At 57.2% G+C, this 18,881-nt stretch overlaps 1 protein-coding gene across 5 annotated transcripts in view; it reads right to left on the reverse strand.

The window, feature by feature from the left end:
• PSTPIP1 (proline-serine-threonine phosphatase interacting protein 1) overlaps window positions 1–18,881 on the reverse strand; it is a 43,105-nt gene that overhangs the window by 14,456 nt on the left and 9,768 nt on the right. For 3 of the 5 annotated variants that reach the window (XM_087428751.1, XM_087428748.1, XM_087428750.1), the window contains 2 exons: window positions 7,343–7,443; window positions 6,975–7,049 (listed from right to left, as the gene is read on the reverse strand). In XM_087428751.1, coding sequence (XP_087284877.1) covers window positions 6,975–7,049; window positions 7,343–7,443 — 176 coding nt within the window. Of the gene's footprint in view, window positions 1–6,974; window positions 7,050–7,342; window positions 7,444–9,757; window positions 9,888–18,881 lie in introns of those variants that run through there. The other 2 variants (XM_087428749.1, XM_087428752.1) reach the window with 2 other exon arrangements.

Here is an 18,881-nt window from a genome sequence, read left to right on the forward strand (position 1 = left end):
TAAGTGTGGTCCCCACACCAGCAGCATCTGCATCAGGCGGGAGCTTGTTAGAAATGCAGATTCTCAGGCCCCACCCCAGTCCTTCTGAAGCAGGAACTCAGAGTGGGGGCCACACACTTGTCTTAACAAGCCTCCAGGTGCTGCTGATGCACATTCAAACGTGAGACCCTCTGGCCCAAATTATTAATCCTCCCAGTTCTGCGAGGCAGAGGACCCTCATTATCCCCGTCTCACAGATGAGAAAAACAAGGGTCAGAGAGGTGAAGCAGCCCACCCATGGCCACACGACTGGTGAGAGGTGGACCCCGGTGAGGCCTGGTCAAGGCCCGCGCTCTGCTTCTCAGCAGAGGAAGGAGAGGGGTGATTACCATGGGGAGCCCCCCTGCCTTGGGCAGGGTCAGGATTCTTCTCTGACAGAATTGACCCCTTGCCAGTGGTTACACCTCCAATCCCTCTCCTTCCCCACACACTCATCTCCTGCCTCAGTCTCCCTGTCCGTGGTTAGAGCCTCTCTAGGCTCAGCATGGCCCTTCCTCTCCCCACCCCCCCACCTCTCACCTACACCATCCGCGGGCCCCCAACTCCTTCATGACCACACCCTGCCCAGACCCCTCCCAGGCTCGGGGCCTGCACACCCGTTGCCTGGTCCTCACCTCCTTTTGGATTTCGCATCTCACAGACACCTCAGAGTGTCCAAAACTGGACTTGGCACCCCATGAACATGCTCCCCCTGCAGGGCTCCCCTCTCAGCAAAGGCAGCACCGTCTACTGGGTTATGCACCCTAGAAACCAGGAGCCATCCTTGGCTCTACCCTTTCCCTCCACCTACACCACCTTCTTTTTTACCTCCTAAGTCTCCTGTCTGTCCACCTCTCACTGCCACCACCCTAGCCCCTGCCCCATCACCTCTATCCCTCCAGCTTCACTTCCCACCTGTCAGCCCTGTTCTCTGCCCCCGAGTCATCTGGCCATCTACCAGTTCCTTCCATATACCATGTTTCTTCTTGCCTCAGGGCCTTTGCACATGCTAATTCCCTGAGGTGCAGCATCTTTGCCTAGCTTCCTCTTCTGTCTTGCCCCTGCTGTCACCTTGGGCTGATGCATTCAGTGTCTGTCACCTCAGTGAACTGTGAGCCCACTGAACAGGGGCAATGCCTGGTTCTCTTCCCCAGTGTCCCCAAGCTCATAGCCCAGAATGACAAACACAGCACTGGATACATACCAAGGCCTTTCTCCACTCCAAACCCATCTGTGCCCCACCTTCCTTGGCCCGTGGCCTCAGGCCCTTCCTCCCAGGCCTGGGGTGGCTCTAAGGAGTCACAGCATCTGAGAGCAGCTGGTCCTTCCCCCACCCCCCACTGGATGCTGGTAGCCCCTGCCTGAGCCCACCACACTGCCAGGTGGATGCTGAAGCCTCTGTTCCCGCCCTGGGACAGTCCTGATGGCAACAAAGTCCATGCTCGCCTTAGGCTCCCATTTGCCCCCACAAGCTTGCTGGGCCTCGGGGGCTGCATAGATGCGGGTGCTCACTCTGCCTGGGACAGCTGGGCAGGATTACAGGCTCTGATGGCTCCAGGTCCCCTGCCCGCTCACCTCTGGGCAGCAGACCCTCCTGCCCCAGCCCCACCTGTTCCTGACACTGGCACCTTCAGGCCGTGACAGTTCCGCTCACACGACAGGCCCAGGACACCACCTCTCTCTTTCTTGGCCCCAGACTTTCCAGGAAGCAGCCTCAGCTCTGGGGCTGAGGGGAGGACCTCAGTTTTTCCCGGGACCAGAGGCAGCCCACTGGGGGTTGGCAAAGACTCTCCCAGTGAATGGCCTTAAACCCAGATCTTAGGGAGGATTTGGGGACCATGTAAAGACTTTCTGTGCCCATGAGACCCAGAAAAGATGGTTTCTCCTAGCTCTTCTATCACTCCCGGGTTCCTCCCCTCTTGCCACTCAGGGAAACCGTCACCAAGATCTCCTCGAGCTCTCCTTTGTTGTGTCTCCATCACATGTGGAGGACAAGGCCCCCATGCAGACCTCTACCCTCTGTTATCAGTCACCAGTGACCTCCTGTGTAGCTCATCCCATTGCCCTTTTTGACTTGGCTCTCAGGATGCTCAACCTAAATTGAGTATACAGAAGTATCTCCTTCTGTACTCTCCCCACCATGTAGTATGCACCACCTCACGTCCCTGCTTTGGCATCCCTACCCGCTGCCCACTTTCCGGCCAGGAGTCTCCTGCCTCCCAGCTGACAGGAGCAGGCTCCTCTCAGCTCCCTTGCTGGAGGCTGGGCCTGAAGTGAGCTGATGTCAGAGGGCCCCTGATGGGACAGGGCCCGCCTCTCTCCCTTCAACGTCCTCAGTGATGTCTTCCTTCTCTGAGCCCAGAGGAAGAGAAGTCATGAAAAAAAATCTCTTCTGACAGGAAAACCACAACATTTTAAGCTGATAAGTGGGGGCGAGGCAAGGACGTGAGGGGGTGAGGATTCAAACCCACGCCCCTTGGGGGGCTGTCCTTGCTCGCAGTAACTGCAAAGGGGCTCCCAGGAAGATGGCGCCAGCCCTGCCTGCCTCGATGCCCCTTCATTTCCTAATGCCTGCCCCATGCAGCTTCCAGGAGCATGCAGCCCCCCGGCACCCCAGCTGGGGCAGGAGGAGCACGAGGAGGAGGAGGTGACACTTCCTGGGGGGCACGGTATCTCAGGCAGACCTTGAAGGATGGGTTGGACTGGGCAGAGGAGAAACGGGGACACTGGCCAGAGTGGAGGCCCGGAGGTTGGAGGGGAGAGTCAGCGGAGCCTTCTGCAGGGCTGGGGGTGTGGTTTAAACCATATCGGTAAGCCCCCGGCACCCACCTAATGCTGTCTGTATGATGCATTGAAAGGGCTTGTGGGGACCCCTCACATTCGGGGACCTGCTCTTATTCATGCGTTCTCCATTGCCACTGCCCAGGGGATGTCCATGAGTTAATGTGTGAAGGACGTAGATGCTAAAAGTCCTTTGAAGACGGGAGTAACCTCCTTCTATTTTATTTTATTTTTATTTATTTATTTTTTTTGGTGAGGAAGATTAGCCCTGAGCTAACATCTGTTGCCAACCCTCCTCCTTTTTCTGAGGAAGACTGGCCCTGGGCTAACATCCGTGCCCATCTTCCTCTACTTTATATGGGACGCCACCACAGCATGGTTTGATGAGCGGTGCGTAGGTCCGCGCCCAGGGTTCTGAATCTGTGAATGCCGGGCTGCCAAAGTGGAACGTGGGAATGTAACCGCTACGCCACTGGGCCAGCCCCTGCAACCTCCTTTTAGTGTATGTGGCTGAGCCTCCAGGCCCAAGTGAGGTTTCTGGCCGGTCTGAGATCAGAGATGGTACAGAAATGCTGCATCTTCAGGCAGCAGTGGCGGGGAGGCCAGCCCGCTCTGCCCTCTCGGCTCTCACTAGGCTATTTCTGGGGTCACTTAACCTCCTGGCTTTTGTCCTCTTCATTCATCCCTGCCCAGCCTGTGCACCCTCCAGCCCGCTGCCCACCCTCCAAGGGGCTGAGAATGAGCATCCCATGGGGGGCTTGGCCGTGGGAAGGCTGGGGGCTTCCCCCTACCAGGGGATGGGCTCTGGAGGGTGAGCTGCTAGCCCTGACACTGAACAGCCACGCCACCTTTCCCGGAGGTGCCAACCCCAAACACACCACCCACAAGTCTCCACAACACAGAAGCCACCCAGGCTGTCATTCGCTCTTCCCACAAAGACCCCTCCATGTGGCTGTGGGGACGGGGTGGCCTGGTCTATGCCAAGACCCCGACAGTCAGGCCGGGCTGGAGAGTCTGGGAGAGCCTCCTGGAGGAGGTGAGGCATGAAAGGGCCCTGAAGGGAGGTTCTGATGCAAAGGGCTGGGGAAAAGAATGAAGCCACCCTCAGTGTGCTAGACTCTGGCTTTAAGACAGTGAGGCCCTTTATTTTAAAGATTTTTTATTTATTTTTTGCCCCCAAAGCCCCAGTACATAGTTGTCTGTCACAGCTGCACATCCTTCTAGTTGCTGTATGTGGGACTCGGCCTCAGGCTGGACAGAGAAGTGGTGCCTTGATGCACACCCGGGATCCGAACCCAGGCCGCCAGCATCGCAGCGCGCGCACTTAACCACCAAGCCACAGGGCCGGCCCAGAGGCCCTTTATTTTATTTTTAAACTTTTGAATCCCCCTGACTCAGCCTTGGGCATGGCACACAGTAGGTTCTCCATCTGCTTGTTGACTAAATGGAGGGATGGTGGATGCTTGGCCCACAGTTAAAGAAAGGAGTGACTGCATGGTCTCACTAACTCTAGTCATGCCACGTGGGTCAACAGCAGCACTTATTAAGCACCTACTGTGTGCAGTCAGCTGACCTGGGAGCCACACGGGGTATAGCCCTAAGGGAGGCAGCAGGTACGCTGGGATGGTTCAACCCCTGCCTGTCACTCACTGGCTCTCAGTGTGCCCTGCAGCCTTTGTCCCTGCTGGTCCTCTGGCAGGAAGGCACCTCCCCTTCCTCTCCGCCTCTCTCAGGAGGTGCCCTCCCCGTCCACCACACTCTGCCCTGCTCCTCTGGCCGCACCAGCCTGATGCTCGCATGCACCACTCCTGGCCTGTTCTGGAACCTGTGTGGCTGGGCTGCAGGGCCCCTGTGGGTTTTGTTTCTGCCTCTCCTGCTGCTGGTTAGGCTGAGCCATGGGGCCTGGCATGCACAGCCCAGGCTCCAGCTCCTCCGGGTAGGCGGCAAGGTAGACCCTGACTCTGCTTCTGGCCCCTGGCCTGGGGGTCCACCGTTGGTGCCCCCACATTGGATGAGGGCTCCCTCTCCAGGGGCTCCCAGCCTCCAGCTCTCTGGGCCAGGGAGGGGCTGGGCCCCAAAGGAAATGGTCTCGGCTGCCCGGTCAGGCTTCTCAGCCCCAAACTAAGCAGGAGACTCCAATTTCTGTGACTTACAGAGGGGCCTGTGAGATTGTAAAGACCCCACTGCTGACTGAGCACCCCTGTGGCTTGGTGCTCTCAGCTCGACAATGTGACTGCCAAGAGCAACTGTTGGGGGTGACTGTCCCCTTTCACAGCCAAGAACCCAGGACCTGGGGGGGGTGACTATCCCAGGTAAGTAGGGCAGGGCAGACCTTGCCCCACTGGGCTCCTATAACCACGCAGGGAGTCAGGGCCCCGAGCCTCACCCCGGCCACTTCACAGTTCTCAAGACGGGCGGGTACAGTTACCTCCCCACCCTTCCCGCTGCCCACCCGGCTCTGCTCCCACTTTATCCTCCTCATTAGTGGCTTCTCCTTCCTCTGTCAAGTCCCCTGTGACTCACAGCCCCCTGAGTGTGCCTCACACAGTCTGCCTCAGCCCAGGCTCCCATCGTGGCCCTGCCTGGAGCCCCCTCTACAACTCCCCCGGGAGGTCTCCTCTCTTTCTGGGAAAGTTCTCCTTTTCCAGCTGGCCTGGGAGGTCAGGAGGCAGGCAGGGACTCTTCCTGGGTCATGCTTCCCCTGCCCCCCTCCCCACTGGCCCTGTCCCAGGGAAGATGAAGAAGGGTCCCAACAGACCCTTCTGTTCATTCCCCACTCTGTCCTGAGCCCTCCTCTGCACCCAGCCTGCGTCTAGCCTCGGCCCTGCCCCTGGGAGGCCCTCAGGCCATGTTCTTGTTCATCTGCACAACAGCCCACTGGAGTAGGCAGATGAGAACTAAACTCAGAGAGGTTAAGTGGCTTGCCCACAGTCACACAGCTCACAAAGACAGTGGGGACTAGAGCTCACGCATTCTTTCTCCTTGGGCTGCCTTCACTCTTTCCAGTCCAATGCATGGGCCTTTGGGCATTGAGCATTAATCTCCCCTGGGTCACACCACTTTTAACCCTTCCTAGCCCTTCCCATGTTTTCTGTGGCTCCAGGTTGGGGCTCCAGGTTGGGAGCCAGGTCCTTGGTGTCTCTAGAAGACCTAGAGAGGGCTGTGTATTCAGGGCACTCAGACGGGTGCACCTGGATCCAGGCTTTGGAGCTGACTGGCTTCAGGGCCTCTTTCCCTGGGCAGAGCCAGGCACTAACAGGCCTGACCTCCAGGAGAGCAGGGGCAAGGGTCAGAGGTTGCTGTCGCAGCCGCGGGCTGGGGTCAGATCTTGGGGCTCCCCATGAGGGGGAGGCCTCGTCAGAGCCCTTTCTGAACCTGGAGTCCAGCACCCTGTCTGACCTTCTGCCCGGCTGGGTCCTCACCCAGGGGAGAGTCCACGCCTTCCCAAGGCAGCCCCTCCACTCCACTGTTAGAAAGTCCTCCTTCAGCTGCCCTCAGATTGGCACCCTCTCCCCGTCTGCTCCCCCCGAGTCTGTACAGAGACCAGGCCTCAGGGCTGGAGAGGCCCAGCTGCCCCACAGCAGCCTTAGTGCCTCTCCTCCAAGCCAGGCCTGAGCTGAGCCCCTGGACTCGCTTAATCCTTCAAGGAAGGTTGTATTATTATCCTGTCTCCCCGATGAGGAAATGGAGGCTCAGAGAGTGTCAGTGACCAGCCCAAGGTCACACAGCTGGTGGCTGAGGTGTTGGACTGGAACCCATGTGTGTACCCTCCCAACCCCCGTCTCTGGCCACACTTCCCTCCTTAAGTTCAGGCAGAGCCAACGCTGCAGGGGGGCTCGGGCAGCCAGAGGAGGGCCCGTCACCTGCCCCTCAGGCCTCTCAGGACTTGGGTGGGGGCTGCTGGGTGGTGCCAGCTGTGCTGCAAGCGCCTGGGGACAGATGGCCTCTACCCTCTGCCCAGACCACTGGATTTTCTCCCCCATAGAACCTGACCTCACCCAGAATGCCCGATGCCCAAGAGAGCTGTCCTCCAGGCCCTCTGCCCCAGGGGCCATCTAGGCCTCCCTGGCCCTCCCTGTCCAACGTCCACCTCACTCCAGGCAGCCCTAGACCCTGTCTAAAGGCCCAGAAGGTGCCTGGCAAAGGAGGAGGGAGCCGGGGCCCGGGCCTCTTACTTGATCTCCGTCTGGCCGCCAGCCTTCCGGGCGATCTGCACCAGCTCCTTCCCGTACCGCTCCTCCGCTTGGGCCCTGCAAGAACAAGGTGGGCACTGCGTCTCCCCCACTCCTGCCGGCTGCAGTTCCCTCCAACGTCCGCGCCAGGACCGAGGGTCCACCCACCCAGCCTCTGGGGGCGAGCATGGCCCTGCAGGCTCCTCCTGAGAAAGGCAAGCCCCCAGCCCTTCCTCCAAAGAAATGTCGGCCAAATACAGGCACGTTTGAAGGAACATCAGGTTATTTGCCCACTTGGGGGAGGCCCAGGTCTGGGGGAAAACGGGGGAGCCGCACTCCTGCCGGTTTAGAGCAGGGCGCCGGGCGCTCACCTCTGCCGCAGCAGCTCCTCCACGTCCTTGCACATCTTCCTGCCGTCCAGCAGCCGCTGCAGCAGCACCTCGTAGCCCGTGTGGGCCGTGAAGTCCCTGCACTGTGACGAGGGGTGGAGGAGGAGGGGTGTGTGAAGGCCACACCCGGCAGTGTGGGTTGGGGAGGCACCGCGCGCAGCCAGACAAGGACCCCTCTGACCACATCCCCATCTGCCTCCATCTCCCCCATTCAAGCTCTTGGGATTCAGGACCTGGCTTCACACAGGCACACAGTAGGTCTCCTCCCATCCGTGGAGGATCCAGGTGTGTACATGAGCCCCGCTTGGCATCAGAGTCCATGACACATTGACTCCAACACAAGACGGCCAGGGAAGGGCCACCACCAAGGCCCCATGGTGACAGCCTCACAGGGTGCCCGGCACTGGTCGCTCCTGTCACCTTCTCAATAATCCTATTACCTCAGCCGTCCAAGTGAGAAAACGGAGGCTCAGGCGGGTGACGTGTGCCCTGAGTGACGCAGCTTGAGAGCCGTCTGGCCTGAGTCCCTGCTCTTCACCCTACACTAAATGGCCTCTGCAGCGACAATAGCGATGGTTGTTTCTCCATCAGCAACTGTGCCCTCGCTACGCCAGCCCTCTGTGTGGGCTCAGGTTCTCCTCCCGCGCCCACTCGGGGACGTGGGCATTGAGGGGACGTCGGTCAGGAGCGGGGCACACCCTAACACACGTGGAGGAAGCACGTAGGACACGGCACACCTAGGACGCCCCGGGGCCCCCTCTTAACCAGGGCGGTGGGGAGTCTTGGAGAGTCCAGGTCACAGCTGCTTCACTGCTGCTCAGCCCGGCCTGGTGTTCCTGACCATCTGATGCCCCTCTCTCACCCTGCAGTGGATTCTGAGCTGCTGGTGCAGGAAGTTGGGAAGGCAGGTAGTACTTGAGGACTATGAGGGGGCAGGGGGTCTCCTAGGACATCCCCAGGCCTAGGGAGTGGGCCCCAGGGCCAGGCTGCCCCTCCCAGCTCTCCAGGTGCTGCACACAGCGCCACTGCAGGGGAGAGAGATGGATCCTGGGGGAGGCAGTAAAATGTCCTGCTGGGAGCAGAGGTGTCTGTGTCTGACCTGAGCCTGGCTCCCGTATCCATTCTTGAGGAAGGACCCCCCAGCCCCCAGGGTGCTCGGCCAGACAACTGCAGATCGGGGCAGGCCCCGAGATTCGGCACCTAGTCTGTCTTTTCCATCCCTACAGACCCCAAAAAGCCTCAGAGCCCGGGGAAGGAGCCCCTGCTTCCCTGACCACACGCCTCACAGCCCCACCCCACAGAGCTCAGGCAATCAGTGCGGCTTTCCCAAGGCCACGTGCAGTTGGAGGAGGCAGCTCTAACCCGTCTTAGAGTCGAAAGCTGGTGGAGCTCCTTTCCCTGCCCCATGCCTCCCCGCAAATGCCGTGTTATGGGTGTGTGGGGAGAGGCAGGGGAAGAGTCTAAATCAAGGAGAGCTTCCTGCAGGAAGAGGCATTTGAGCTAAGTTCTGGGGAGAGAAGGTGTTGTTCTTCAAGGTCTAAGGAGAATCAGATGTGGTAGGGAAACGCAGAGATGCCACAAACTGCCCCAACTGGCCCTGTGCCAGCCCAGCCCACCCTCAGCAAACTGGGAATAGTGGAATCTCCAGGCCTGTAGGACACAGCACCCCAAGCTCACACCCTCCTCCAGAAGCATCCCTAGAAATTCCCGAGGCCCAGGCAGAGCTGTCTACAGGGTGACAAACAGGTCCCCAGCGGGAGGAGGTTGTCCCTCCAACCACGGCAGGCCTGTTCCGTGGCAGGCGTCAGCCCCAATGTCCAGGCTGGTGTTGCTGGGCCAGGCTGGGCCAGGCTTCCATTTCTGCAGATTTCATGGGCAGCCAGCCACTTGCCCACTAACCAGCCAGCAGACAACGGCTTCCTGCCCCCCAGCCTCTGCCCTCCCTCTGGACCCCTAGGGCAGAAGCCTGGGTCAGCTGGGAAGGAAATTGACTCTGGAGCTTCAGCGTCCTGCCCTCTCCCCATGAGGGGGTCGCTCTCAGCTGGACACCATGATTCAGGTCCAAATTCCACGGACGACCAGAACTGGAAGACATCTTGTCCAGTACCCTTAAGTCCTCAGGGAAACTGAGGCCCAGAAAAGAGAAGGACCTGCCTGAGGTCACAGAGGCAGAGGCAGGACAAGAATCTGGACTTTTAGGGGACGTGTTATTATTCCATGATGCCCCTGGGGGAGATGGCGGAGAGCTGACCAGGGAAACACGGGCTGGAGTTCAGCCCCGCGGCAGGACGCTCTGGCCTTCCCTGCCAGCGTCACGCCCAGCCCTGACTCTCCAGAGGAAACCCTCTGTCCTTATCGAGACCCCCAGAGCGCAAAGAGAAGCAAAACCGAACCTACATTGGCCATTCTGGAGGAGGCAGAAAGCAGCGAGTGTCCCTGCTGCTGCAGCTCAAGAATCCGGTGCGGCCCCTGCTCGGAGCCACAGTGGTGCTAGGAGGGGCTGAGGCCGAGGGAGCCACCGTCACAGGTGACTAGACTGTTCCGAGGAAGTGCCTGACTCCTCCGGGGCTGCTCACAATGCCTCCTCTGCACTGCACCCCTCCCCCAGCCCGCACCCTCCTCCTCCACCCCCACCCCAGCCACCTCCTCAAGGGGATGGGCTCTGACTCATTGCTCAGAGCAAGGCAGAGTCGGGCTCAGTAGGCTGTTGAGGAAATGAATGAACCAACCATTCGACCAGTTAATCAATCGGCCCTGCACGTCCACAGTGCAAGGCCCAGCACCAGAATCACCCCCTCCAGGGGGGCCACCTGGCCTTCCCTTTCCACATCCACCTAGCTCCTCCCTGTAAGTACCCGGCCCCCCTGCTGGTCCCCCTCCGTTCAAAGCTGACATTTCCACAATACGGAAACTACCAGAAGGCAGGGCCTCTCGCCTCCTTCTGTCCACCCGCAGCCTCTGTCACCTGAAACCTGCCAGTAGCTTTGCCCTTTGTGAAATCACCATTTTTGGAGTCCACCTGCCACACACTGCAGCAAGAACCACAGCCGTTATCTTATTGAAAACGCCGCATCCAGGTAAGGACAGGGACGAGGCGGCCCAAAGACAGGAAGTGCCAGCCTAAGGTCACTCAAGCAGTAAAGGTCAGAATCTGGGATATGAACCCAGGTCGGCCTGTCCCCTACATCGGTCACTCAATAGACAGCCCAGCAACTATTTCTCATTTTGAAACATCAAAAAATGATTTAAACAAGTAACTTTTGAAAATGATTACCCAATTCTCTTCACCTCAAATCAAAGCTGTATTTCAGGCTATCCTTCATTACCATGGATTCACAGAGGCCAGGTCCGTGCCCAGGCTGGGCCAGAGGGACGCTGCCCTAGAGAAGGGCCATGCTGGCCCTGCAGATGTGTGCACTGAAAGCCAGCAAGCAGCCAGAAGCCACGCCCCCACCATGCGGCATCTAGGGCAGTCCACGCTGGGGTAGGGCGCCAGGTGGTCAGCAGGGGCAGTCCGTCCATTGACAGCCCCGCTCGCCTTGCCATCCACGCTGTGTGGCCACTCTGGGCCTCCCTTTCCCCACAGGGGGGCCAAAGGGGACTGCAGGATGTCTCTCGAGGCTCCAGGAGGAGACGCCCAGGAAAGCTCTGGGCGGGAAGAAGCATATTCCTGCCTCAGCCTCAAGGCAGTGTGGGGAAGGCCTGGGTGCTCTATTCTGCCCAAGGACAGCCCCCCACTTCCTTCTCTGGGTGGGTCCGGGTGTGAGCCATTGTCCAGACCTGCGAGCTGGCCCTGGGCCTGCCATGCCCCCACTGGGTGGGTAGAGAAGCAGCCTCTGTACCTACCACCACTTCCTCCTTTTCTTGCCCATATCACTCTTGGTGGCTGCGGGGGCTAGGCCACAGAGACCAGCGCCCCGAGCAAGCCACTTCCTTTCTTGGGACCTGGTTTCCTCATCGAGAAAGTAGTGACAGAGGCCAACGTCTCTCCTGGCCCTGACAGCCCGCCCCTCTAGGACACAGCCCCATCAGGGCAGACTGTGGCTGCCAAGTCAAGGAAGGCGCCCAGGCCTGGTCTGAGAGACTGGACAGAGTGCAACAGCCTAGGTATGGGTTCACACCCCACCTTGTGACCCGCGTCATTCTCACCCTCTTGGTAAAAATGGACCTAATAGTTCCCACAACCTAGGGTTGATCTGAGAAGCCAATCAAACAATGTGTGCAGATGAGAATACGAACATGAGATCAGAGGGTGTACTGAGTGGGGTACCAGGCTAAAGATTATGACCCCATTTTACAGATGAGGAAAATGGAACCCAGAAAGGTCATCTAACCTGCCCAGGAGCCTGCAGGGCACAGTTGGGATTTGAACTCAGCTCTCCCAGGCCAAGATCTTGGCTCTTAACCTCCCCCTTCCCTCTCCTCTCTGCAAAGCCCCAGCGTAGTGGCTGTTCAGCAAGTGGTAGGTCCCCATGCCCTGCCTGCCACTGTCCCAGCAGACAGAACCTTCTCTAGCTTTGGCCAGGCTGGAAAAAAAGATTATCTCCCCACCGCAGCCCACACACACAGCATCGCCACCAGAGGCTCCATTTAATGTTTTTGTGAGTGTGTGTGAGGAAGATCAGCTCCAAGCTAACATCCATGTCAACCCTCCTCTTTTTGCTGAGGAAGACTGGCCCTGGGCTAACATCTGTGCCTATCTTCTTCTACTTTATATGAGATGCCGCCACAGCATGGCCTGGCAAGCAGTGTGTGCCCAGGATCCGAACCCGGGCCACCAGCAGCAGAGCGCACACACTTAACCACTACACCACAGGGCCGGCCCCCAGAGGCTCCATTTAAAAGGCTGCAGAACCTTTTCAAATGCTCCCTTACATGGAATTCCAGAATATAAAGTACATCAGAGGACGGCTAAACCTCTAACCTTAGAGGGAGAGGCCTGGGTTTTGGTTCTGGGTCCCATCTGCCAGGAATAAGCTGGGTAGTCTTGGTAAAGTCCTTTGCCCTCTCTGGGGCTTCCTGACTGTGAAATGGCTATAGGGAAAGGAAGTGACCTTCAACTGTCCTTCCAGCAGGGAGGCTGATGTATGTCTGCTGGCTTTAGGAAGCCATGGTGACCAGGGGCTGCATCTTACCTGGAGAAGTCTGAAGTCAGGAGGTGGGTTGGAGCTGCCTGGGAAAGAGTGAGGCCTGGGGTGTGAGGGGGGGCATAACCAGGAATTGGCACCTGTTTTTCCTGGGAACCGAGTGGTGGCTGTGGAAGGTAGCTGGGAAGAGCTGCCTTGTGACTGCCCGTGAGAACTGCCTGACAGGGAGGGAGGAGCCCCCAAAAGAAGCTGTGTAGAGTGGGCTGGTGGGCACAGCTGGGAGGGTCAGAAGCAGACAGCTGCAGGGACCAGAGCAGAGGGATCCTCCAGGGGGGTGGGATGGCCAGAGAACCCACCGAGGTGCCCAAGAGAGAAAGAGCTGACCGGTGGGCATCCCCCCCTGCTCTGCTGTCCACGGAGACTCCAGAAGCAGCTGGCAGTGGGCGTGGGTAGATCATGGCAAGTGAAGAAGCTTCCAGTGCATAGCCGGGAGACAGGGAAGCTTTCAATTGAATGAGAGTGAAATTCTGCTATTAGGTTGAACTGGAGCGAGCGACACCTGATGAGGACTAGAGACACTCTGCCACCCGCCCAGGGGTGGGGAAGAGAGAGCTAATAGCAGCTTTGAAGGTAGAAGCAAGAAAAATTGTTTCCTGCCTGCACCCTGCCAAGTTCAAAAACCTTTTTAAAAAGTTCAAAAATCTTTCTAACGTCTGACATGCTCTTGGATTGATAGGCTCTTCTTTTTTCAAACCCTTTTTTAAACATCACCTTTTATTGGTGGGCGGGGAGACAGAACAAGGAGACTAGACTGGCTCCCTCTCATCTCAGAAGCCGCAGCACAGCGCCGGGCGGCTTTGCCCTCTATCTTGCGCACGGTTTAACGGCAGGGACAGCCCAGCCAGCCTGCCCGCCGTTAGTGGTTTACTAGCAACTAGTTTACTGTTGCTTGTCTTCTGTGGACTGAGAAAACAAATCCTTAGGATTGTTAGGAAACCTGAGGCAGTGAGCTCTGAACTCTCGAGAAGGCAGCTCCATGACGGCAGAAAGTGTGTCTGTGCGGTTCCTGCCGGGTCCCCGTGCCCAGCAGAAACGCTCAGCAAACACGTTGAATGAAGAGCTGAACAAGGGCCTCAGGGGTGCCCTGCAGAGGATGTGGCTTTATGACTGCTGGCTCCTGAGGTGCGCCACGGAGGGGACCAGACCATGTGCTTGCAGATTCAATGACTCACTATCCAACACCTTTAAATAAACCAGATGTCTCTTCTACTTCTTACAGTAGTAAAAGATTGTGTATTATCCCCACAGTACAAATAAGGAAACTGAGGTTCAGAGAGGATAAGTCAATGAGTAGTAGCCAGGCTCTTTGCATTGCCCTTCAGCTATCACCCCACAGTGCAGCTCATCCCCACCATTATTGGTTGGCAAGTTGAGGAAGCAAAGGGCCAGACACGCAGGTATGGCTTGGATGGATGGAAGGAAGGAAGGTAGGAGGGAAGGAAGAAGGAAGAAGGAAGAAAGAAGAAGGAAGGGAGGGAGGGAGGGAGGGAGGGAGGAAGGAAGGAAAGAAGGAAGGAAGGAAGGAAGGACGACCAGCGACTTCAACAAGCAGCTGGTTGCTTACCCGGAGTATCCCAGGAAGAGGGGTGGGTAAGGAGAGGGTCCCAAGCCAAGGCCCTTGAGGAAAGCTGTCACCTGCAGGCCTTTGTGGGGCCATGAGGAACAGAGGGATCGTTTGTGTTTGGCATCCCCAGAGGCCCAGCCTGGACTCACAGGGGTAGAGACCAAATCCAGATCAATATAAGGAAGGGTTTTCCAAGAGCCCATGTGGGCCTTGCACAGAATGCAAGGCGAGCTGCCTCGATGGGCGGAGAGCATCCCATCACTGGGGTCTGCGAGCAGCTTAGGGCTTCCGCAGAGGACTCAAGCCTCAGACAAGATATTGTACTAGGTGTTTTGGGTCTAGGCGTCCCCTGACCCAAGGATTGAGGGGTCCACGCATAAGCAGATAAATGTGGAGTTATTTGCAGCTCTTCTAATGACCCAGGATAGGTGTCGTGGGGAGAGAGCCAAGATGGCAATGACAGACCTTTATTTTTAAAGAACAAAAGCACGTTGAATGTGGTTAGATGAGCCACTCTGGGTTCAGCTGGGCTGACAGGAGCTTGAGTTTAGAAGTGTGTTTCCAGAGGGCCCAGCTCTCCACTGGCCCCCAGTCTGACAGCCTGGCTTTCCCAGGGCCTTACAGGGTCTCTCCCCAGAGCAGCTGAGCAGCCCATCTGGTTGGGCCACTGAAATGTCCAGCCCCTGGGCTTGGGTCCCCACTGGGCCCCAACGCCCTGGGGAGCCGCAGGCCTGTGGCTGACGGTCACCCTGCAGCCTTCCGGGGGCCCCGTCAAAGCCCTGTGAACTGTCAGGGTCTGAGGAATCCCACATGAGCCGGCGAGGGTAGGGGGCGCAACAGGAGCTCCAGAAGAGGACCTACCGTGTGCGCCTGGGGCCTCTTATCTCAGTAATATGACCGCAGGGTGTGAGAGTTTGAGGAAAGTGAGGATGCGAGAGGCTGTGTAACTTGTCCAGGCCGGAACAGCAATTGTGTGGGTGTGCCTGGCTTTTGACCAAGGTCCCTCATGCTAGAAAGCTTTGTTCTTGTAAATAGGCCTCCTCAGTTATCAGGAAGGAAAGGTCTCCCTACCACACTCCCCTCCCCCATCCTGTGAAGTACTGCCCACTTCTCTGCTCTCTCAAGTCTTAAAGGTTCAATCCAGCTCAGCCCCCCACTTCTTCCTCCTGCTTCATGAAACCACAACGTGTAGAAAAGTTAGAACAAGGGGCGGGGGGAGTGAAGACAAGTCTGGGCAGAGGCCTGGAGGTGCGAATGAGCCCCTCGGGTCGTGGGAACTGGCAGTCTGATGCTCGGAGCTGGGAGTGGCTGCAAGCAGTGAGGGATCTGAGGGAGCTGGAGCCAGTGTCTGAACAGGGCGCCTGGGGCCAGCGGAGGAGAGCCCGGGGTCGGGCAGAGGGCAGAGCACGGTGGGGTCTTCCCAGGAGGTAACGGGAACCAGCGCCAGTTCCAAGTTCAGGGGAGGGGGCTGGGCGGGATGCAGACAGGTGGAGGATGTGCTCTCCATACCTTATCACCTCCGATCCTCAGAGAACCTGGAATGTCAGGACTGTGCTATTACTGCCCCATGCGCATCCCCTAGATGAGCAACTGAGGCTCAGCCAGGTGGGTGACTTGCCCAGGTCCCACGGCTCCTCTGTACGGCCCCTGCCGAGCTGATTTGGCAGTGGGGTCTCACTAGGATCTAGCAATGGAGGCAGGGGCAGGAGGCAGATGCCAGTGGCCCAGGGTGAGTGCAGGTGGGGAAGGGAGCCGGTGGGACCCAGGGAATGGTTGATGGAGAGAAGGAGGGAACTGAGCTAACCCCTGACTCTGAGCCCTGGAGGACACTCTGACCCCTTCAGGCTCTGTCCACCCTCGGCCCGTGGCTGGCCACACAGAGCTCCTTGCTGCATAGGCTCCAGCTTGTGAGTGACCAGCCAGGGACTGGGGGCTGGCACCAGTGGTCCAGGTGCTGTCCCTGCATGTCTCCTTCCCCCAGTGTCACCCCTCCCTCACCGCCTACACCTGCCAGGGGATGCCCCACAGGAACACTGCCCCAGGAGGACGTCCAGGCAGCGGGGTATGCGGAGAGCTCAGGCATTGGGTTCTCCTCCTGGCCGGTTCCAGGCACCCAGAGTGTGACCTTAGGCAAGTCACTTAACCTCTTGAGCACAGATTCCCTCCTCTGTAAAATGAGTGTGAACATATTGCCCACCTCCTAGAGGCTCTGAGGACTAAATGAAATAATACAGGTAGGAGTCCAGCAAAGGGTACCCTGACACTTAATGAGCACCTGGAAAATGGTGGCCATGGTGATTAGTACATAGTAAGTAAAAGAAAACCAAGAAAGGAAATTAAAAAGGAGAGCTGGGTTTGAATCCTAGCTGTGACACTTATCTGGACTGGTTGCTCCCAATCTCTCAGCCTCAATTTTTTCATCTGCAAGGTGGGAGGAACACTTGGACCCTGCACCCTCATGAGGTTGATGTGGGGTTCCTTGCTTTGTGGCTGTGAATTGCTGCAGGTGTGTGCTGAGGTGTGTATCTCCCCTAGGCTTGAGACTTGCTCAAGACACAGAGATGGGCCCCTGGAGCTGCAGGGGAGCCCCACTCCCATCCCCACACCTATCCCCGAAGGCAGGGACAGACCCCTGCAGCCTCTGGAGAAGGTCCCTCAACCTCCTCTGCCAGCCCCGGCAGGTTCTGGGCCTCAGAGCTGACCCTGGGCTCTGGCTGCAATGCCTTCTAAGCCTGGGTGCTAGCTGCACTCCTGCACCTGCAGGGGGTCTGCATGGGGGGGAGGGTGTCCTTGCCCTTGCTAGACCATTAATGTGCACTTTGTCGTGTCTCAATCCTCTAACCATGGAAATCTATTTAATACAGACAAGGTTCCAGAGGCTCAGCGAGTGGAAGTTCTCACCAGGGCCACACCGTGAATGTAGTAGAATCAAGGTAGGGCATTCGGTTCTAAAGGCACCATGAGAGACAAAGATGGCGCCCTCCAAGTAAGGCTCTGTGTTGGAGACTGGGAGATTGCTTCACCCTGCCCAACACAGCCAGCATGCACCAGGCCTAGAGCACACTGTGGGAAAATACATCTTTCAGCAGAACAAGATGCCCCAGTCTGAGTCCTGGGGCGCTGGGGCTGCCTGAGGGAACTTTGTTCTCTCTGGGACCATTCACTGTTTGACTTTCCCTCTCAGCCTCTCATTCGCACCCACACGTTGGTAGGACTTAAACCAAAACTGTTGGACCCTGGATGCAAACTCCCTCCCTCATTGAATCTGCAGTCCCTCTAGGGCTGGGGGTTACCTAAGGACTGGGGTGAAATTCCAGCAGCTTCGTGGTAGCTCCTGCCCTGACCCAAGGCCTAGTCTCAGCTGCTGGTCTTCCCTTGGCCCTGGCATCAGCCCTGCCTGTTCCTTTGGTTCTGGGGTCAATTTCCATCCTCTTCTGTGACAGAGTGAGAATGGTCACAGACACTAACACACCACCTACTGCTGTGCTGCCCTGGGCTGTGCAGACCCCGTGCCCCACACTTTGTTTAGTATTCACGACAACTCCAGGAAGTTGATTCAGACTTCTGTGCTAATCCCCCTGCCCACCACCCCAGCTCTGCTTGCATGGACTGTCCCCAGCTGACCTCCTGGACCTTCCTACCACCACAGTCTGGGGTCCCCATGCCTGGGAGAGTAGGGCTCAGAACTTGTCCAGGATGAAGAGAAAACATTCAGGAGGTGACCAAGAAACCTTCTGCTTCAGTGGCTGCCAGCTGGGAAGTCGGGAGCTAGAAGTCCTGATTTTCAAAGGCCCTCAGGTCCAGGCAGTCTGAGGCCAGGGTGGACATCAATTCTCTGTCAGGCCTTCCCATGATCCACTGAGGAAGTCAGTGACCCCAGCCTGTGGGCAAACCCTCCTTGAAGAGTAAGAGCTGGTGGGTCCTCAAGGAAGCTCAGAAGTCATGGGCCTTCTCAGGGGACCAGAAGATGGGGAAATATAGGGAAGATTCTACCACCCCCAGGGGTGGCCTCTCTAAGGAGGATCTCTCTCTAGGTGTGCCCAGCTTGGGAGACTTATGGGGGGTTTGTCATAGACTGGTGACCAGTCCAAGTTGGGCAACCTCAGGAAGGCTCAAACCTCAGTTTCCTCACCTATAAAATGGGAATGATAAAAATACCTCCATTCAGGACCCTGAATAGCCAACAATCTTGAAAAAGAAGAATAAAGTTGGAAGACTCACACTTTCTGACTTCAAAACTTACTACAAAGCTACAGTAATTAAAATAGTGTGGTACTGTCATAACGACAGAACTATTGGTCTATAGACCAATAAAGTAGAGAGCCCAGAAATAAACACTCACATAATATGGTCAACTGATTTTCAAGAAAATCAAGACCATTCAATGGGGAAAGGACAGTCTTTTCAACAAATGCTGGGAAGCTAGATATCCACACACAAAGGAATGAGTTGAAACCTTACCTCAAACCATATACAAAAATTAACGCAAAATGGATCAATGACCTAAATATAAGAGCTAAAACTATAAAACTCTTAGAAGAAAACATAGGAGAAAAGCTTCAAGACATTGGATTTGGCAATGACTTCTTGGATATGACACCAAAAGCACAGTCAACAAAAGAAAAAATAGATAAATTGGACTTCATCAAAATGAAAAAGTTTGTGCATCAAAAGACAGTATCAAGTGGGCCGGCCCTGTGGCTTAGCGGTTAAGTGCGCGTGCTCCGCTGCTGGCGGCCCAGGTTCAGATCCCGGGCGCGCACCGACGCACCCCTTCTCCGGCCACACTGTGGCCGCATCCCACATACAG

The sequence above is a fragment of the Ceratotherium simum genome, chromosome 3 (assembly GCF_057802395.1).
Source record: "Ceratotherium simum simum isolate JZ-2026a chromosome 3, ASM5780239v1, whole genome shotgun sequence".
Taxonomy (NCBI): Eukaryota; Metazoa; Chordata; class Mammalia; order Perissodactyla; family Rhinocerotidae; genus Ceratotherium; species Ceratotherium simum.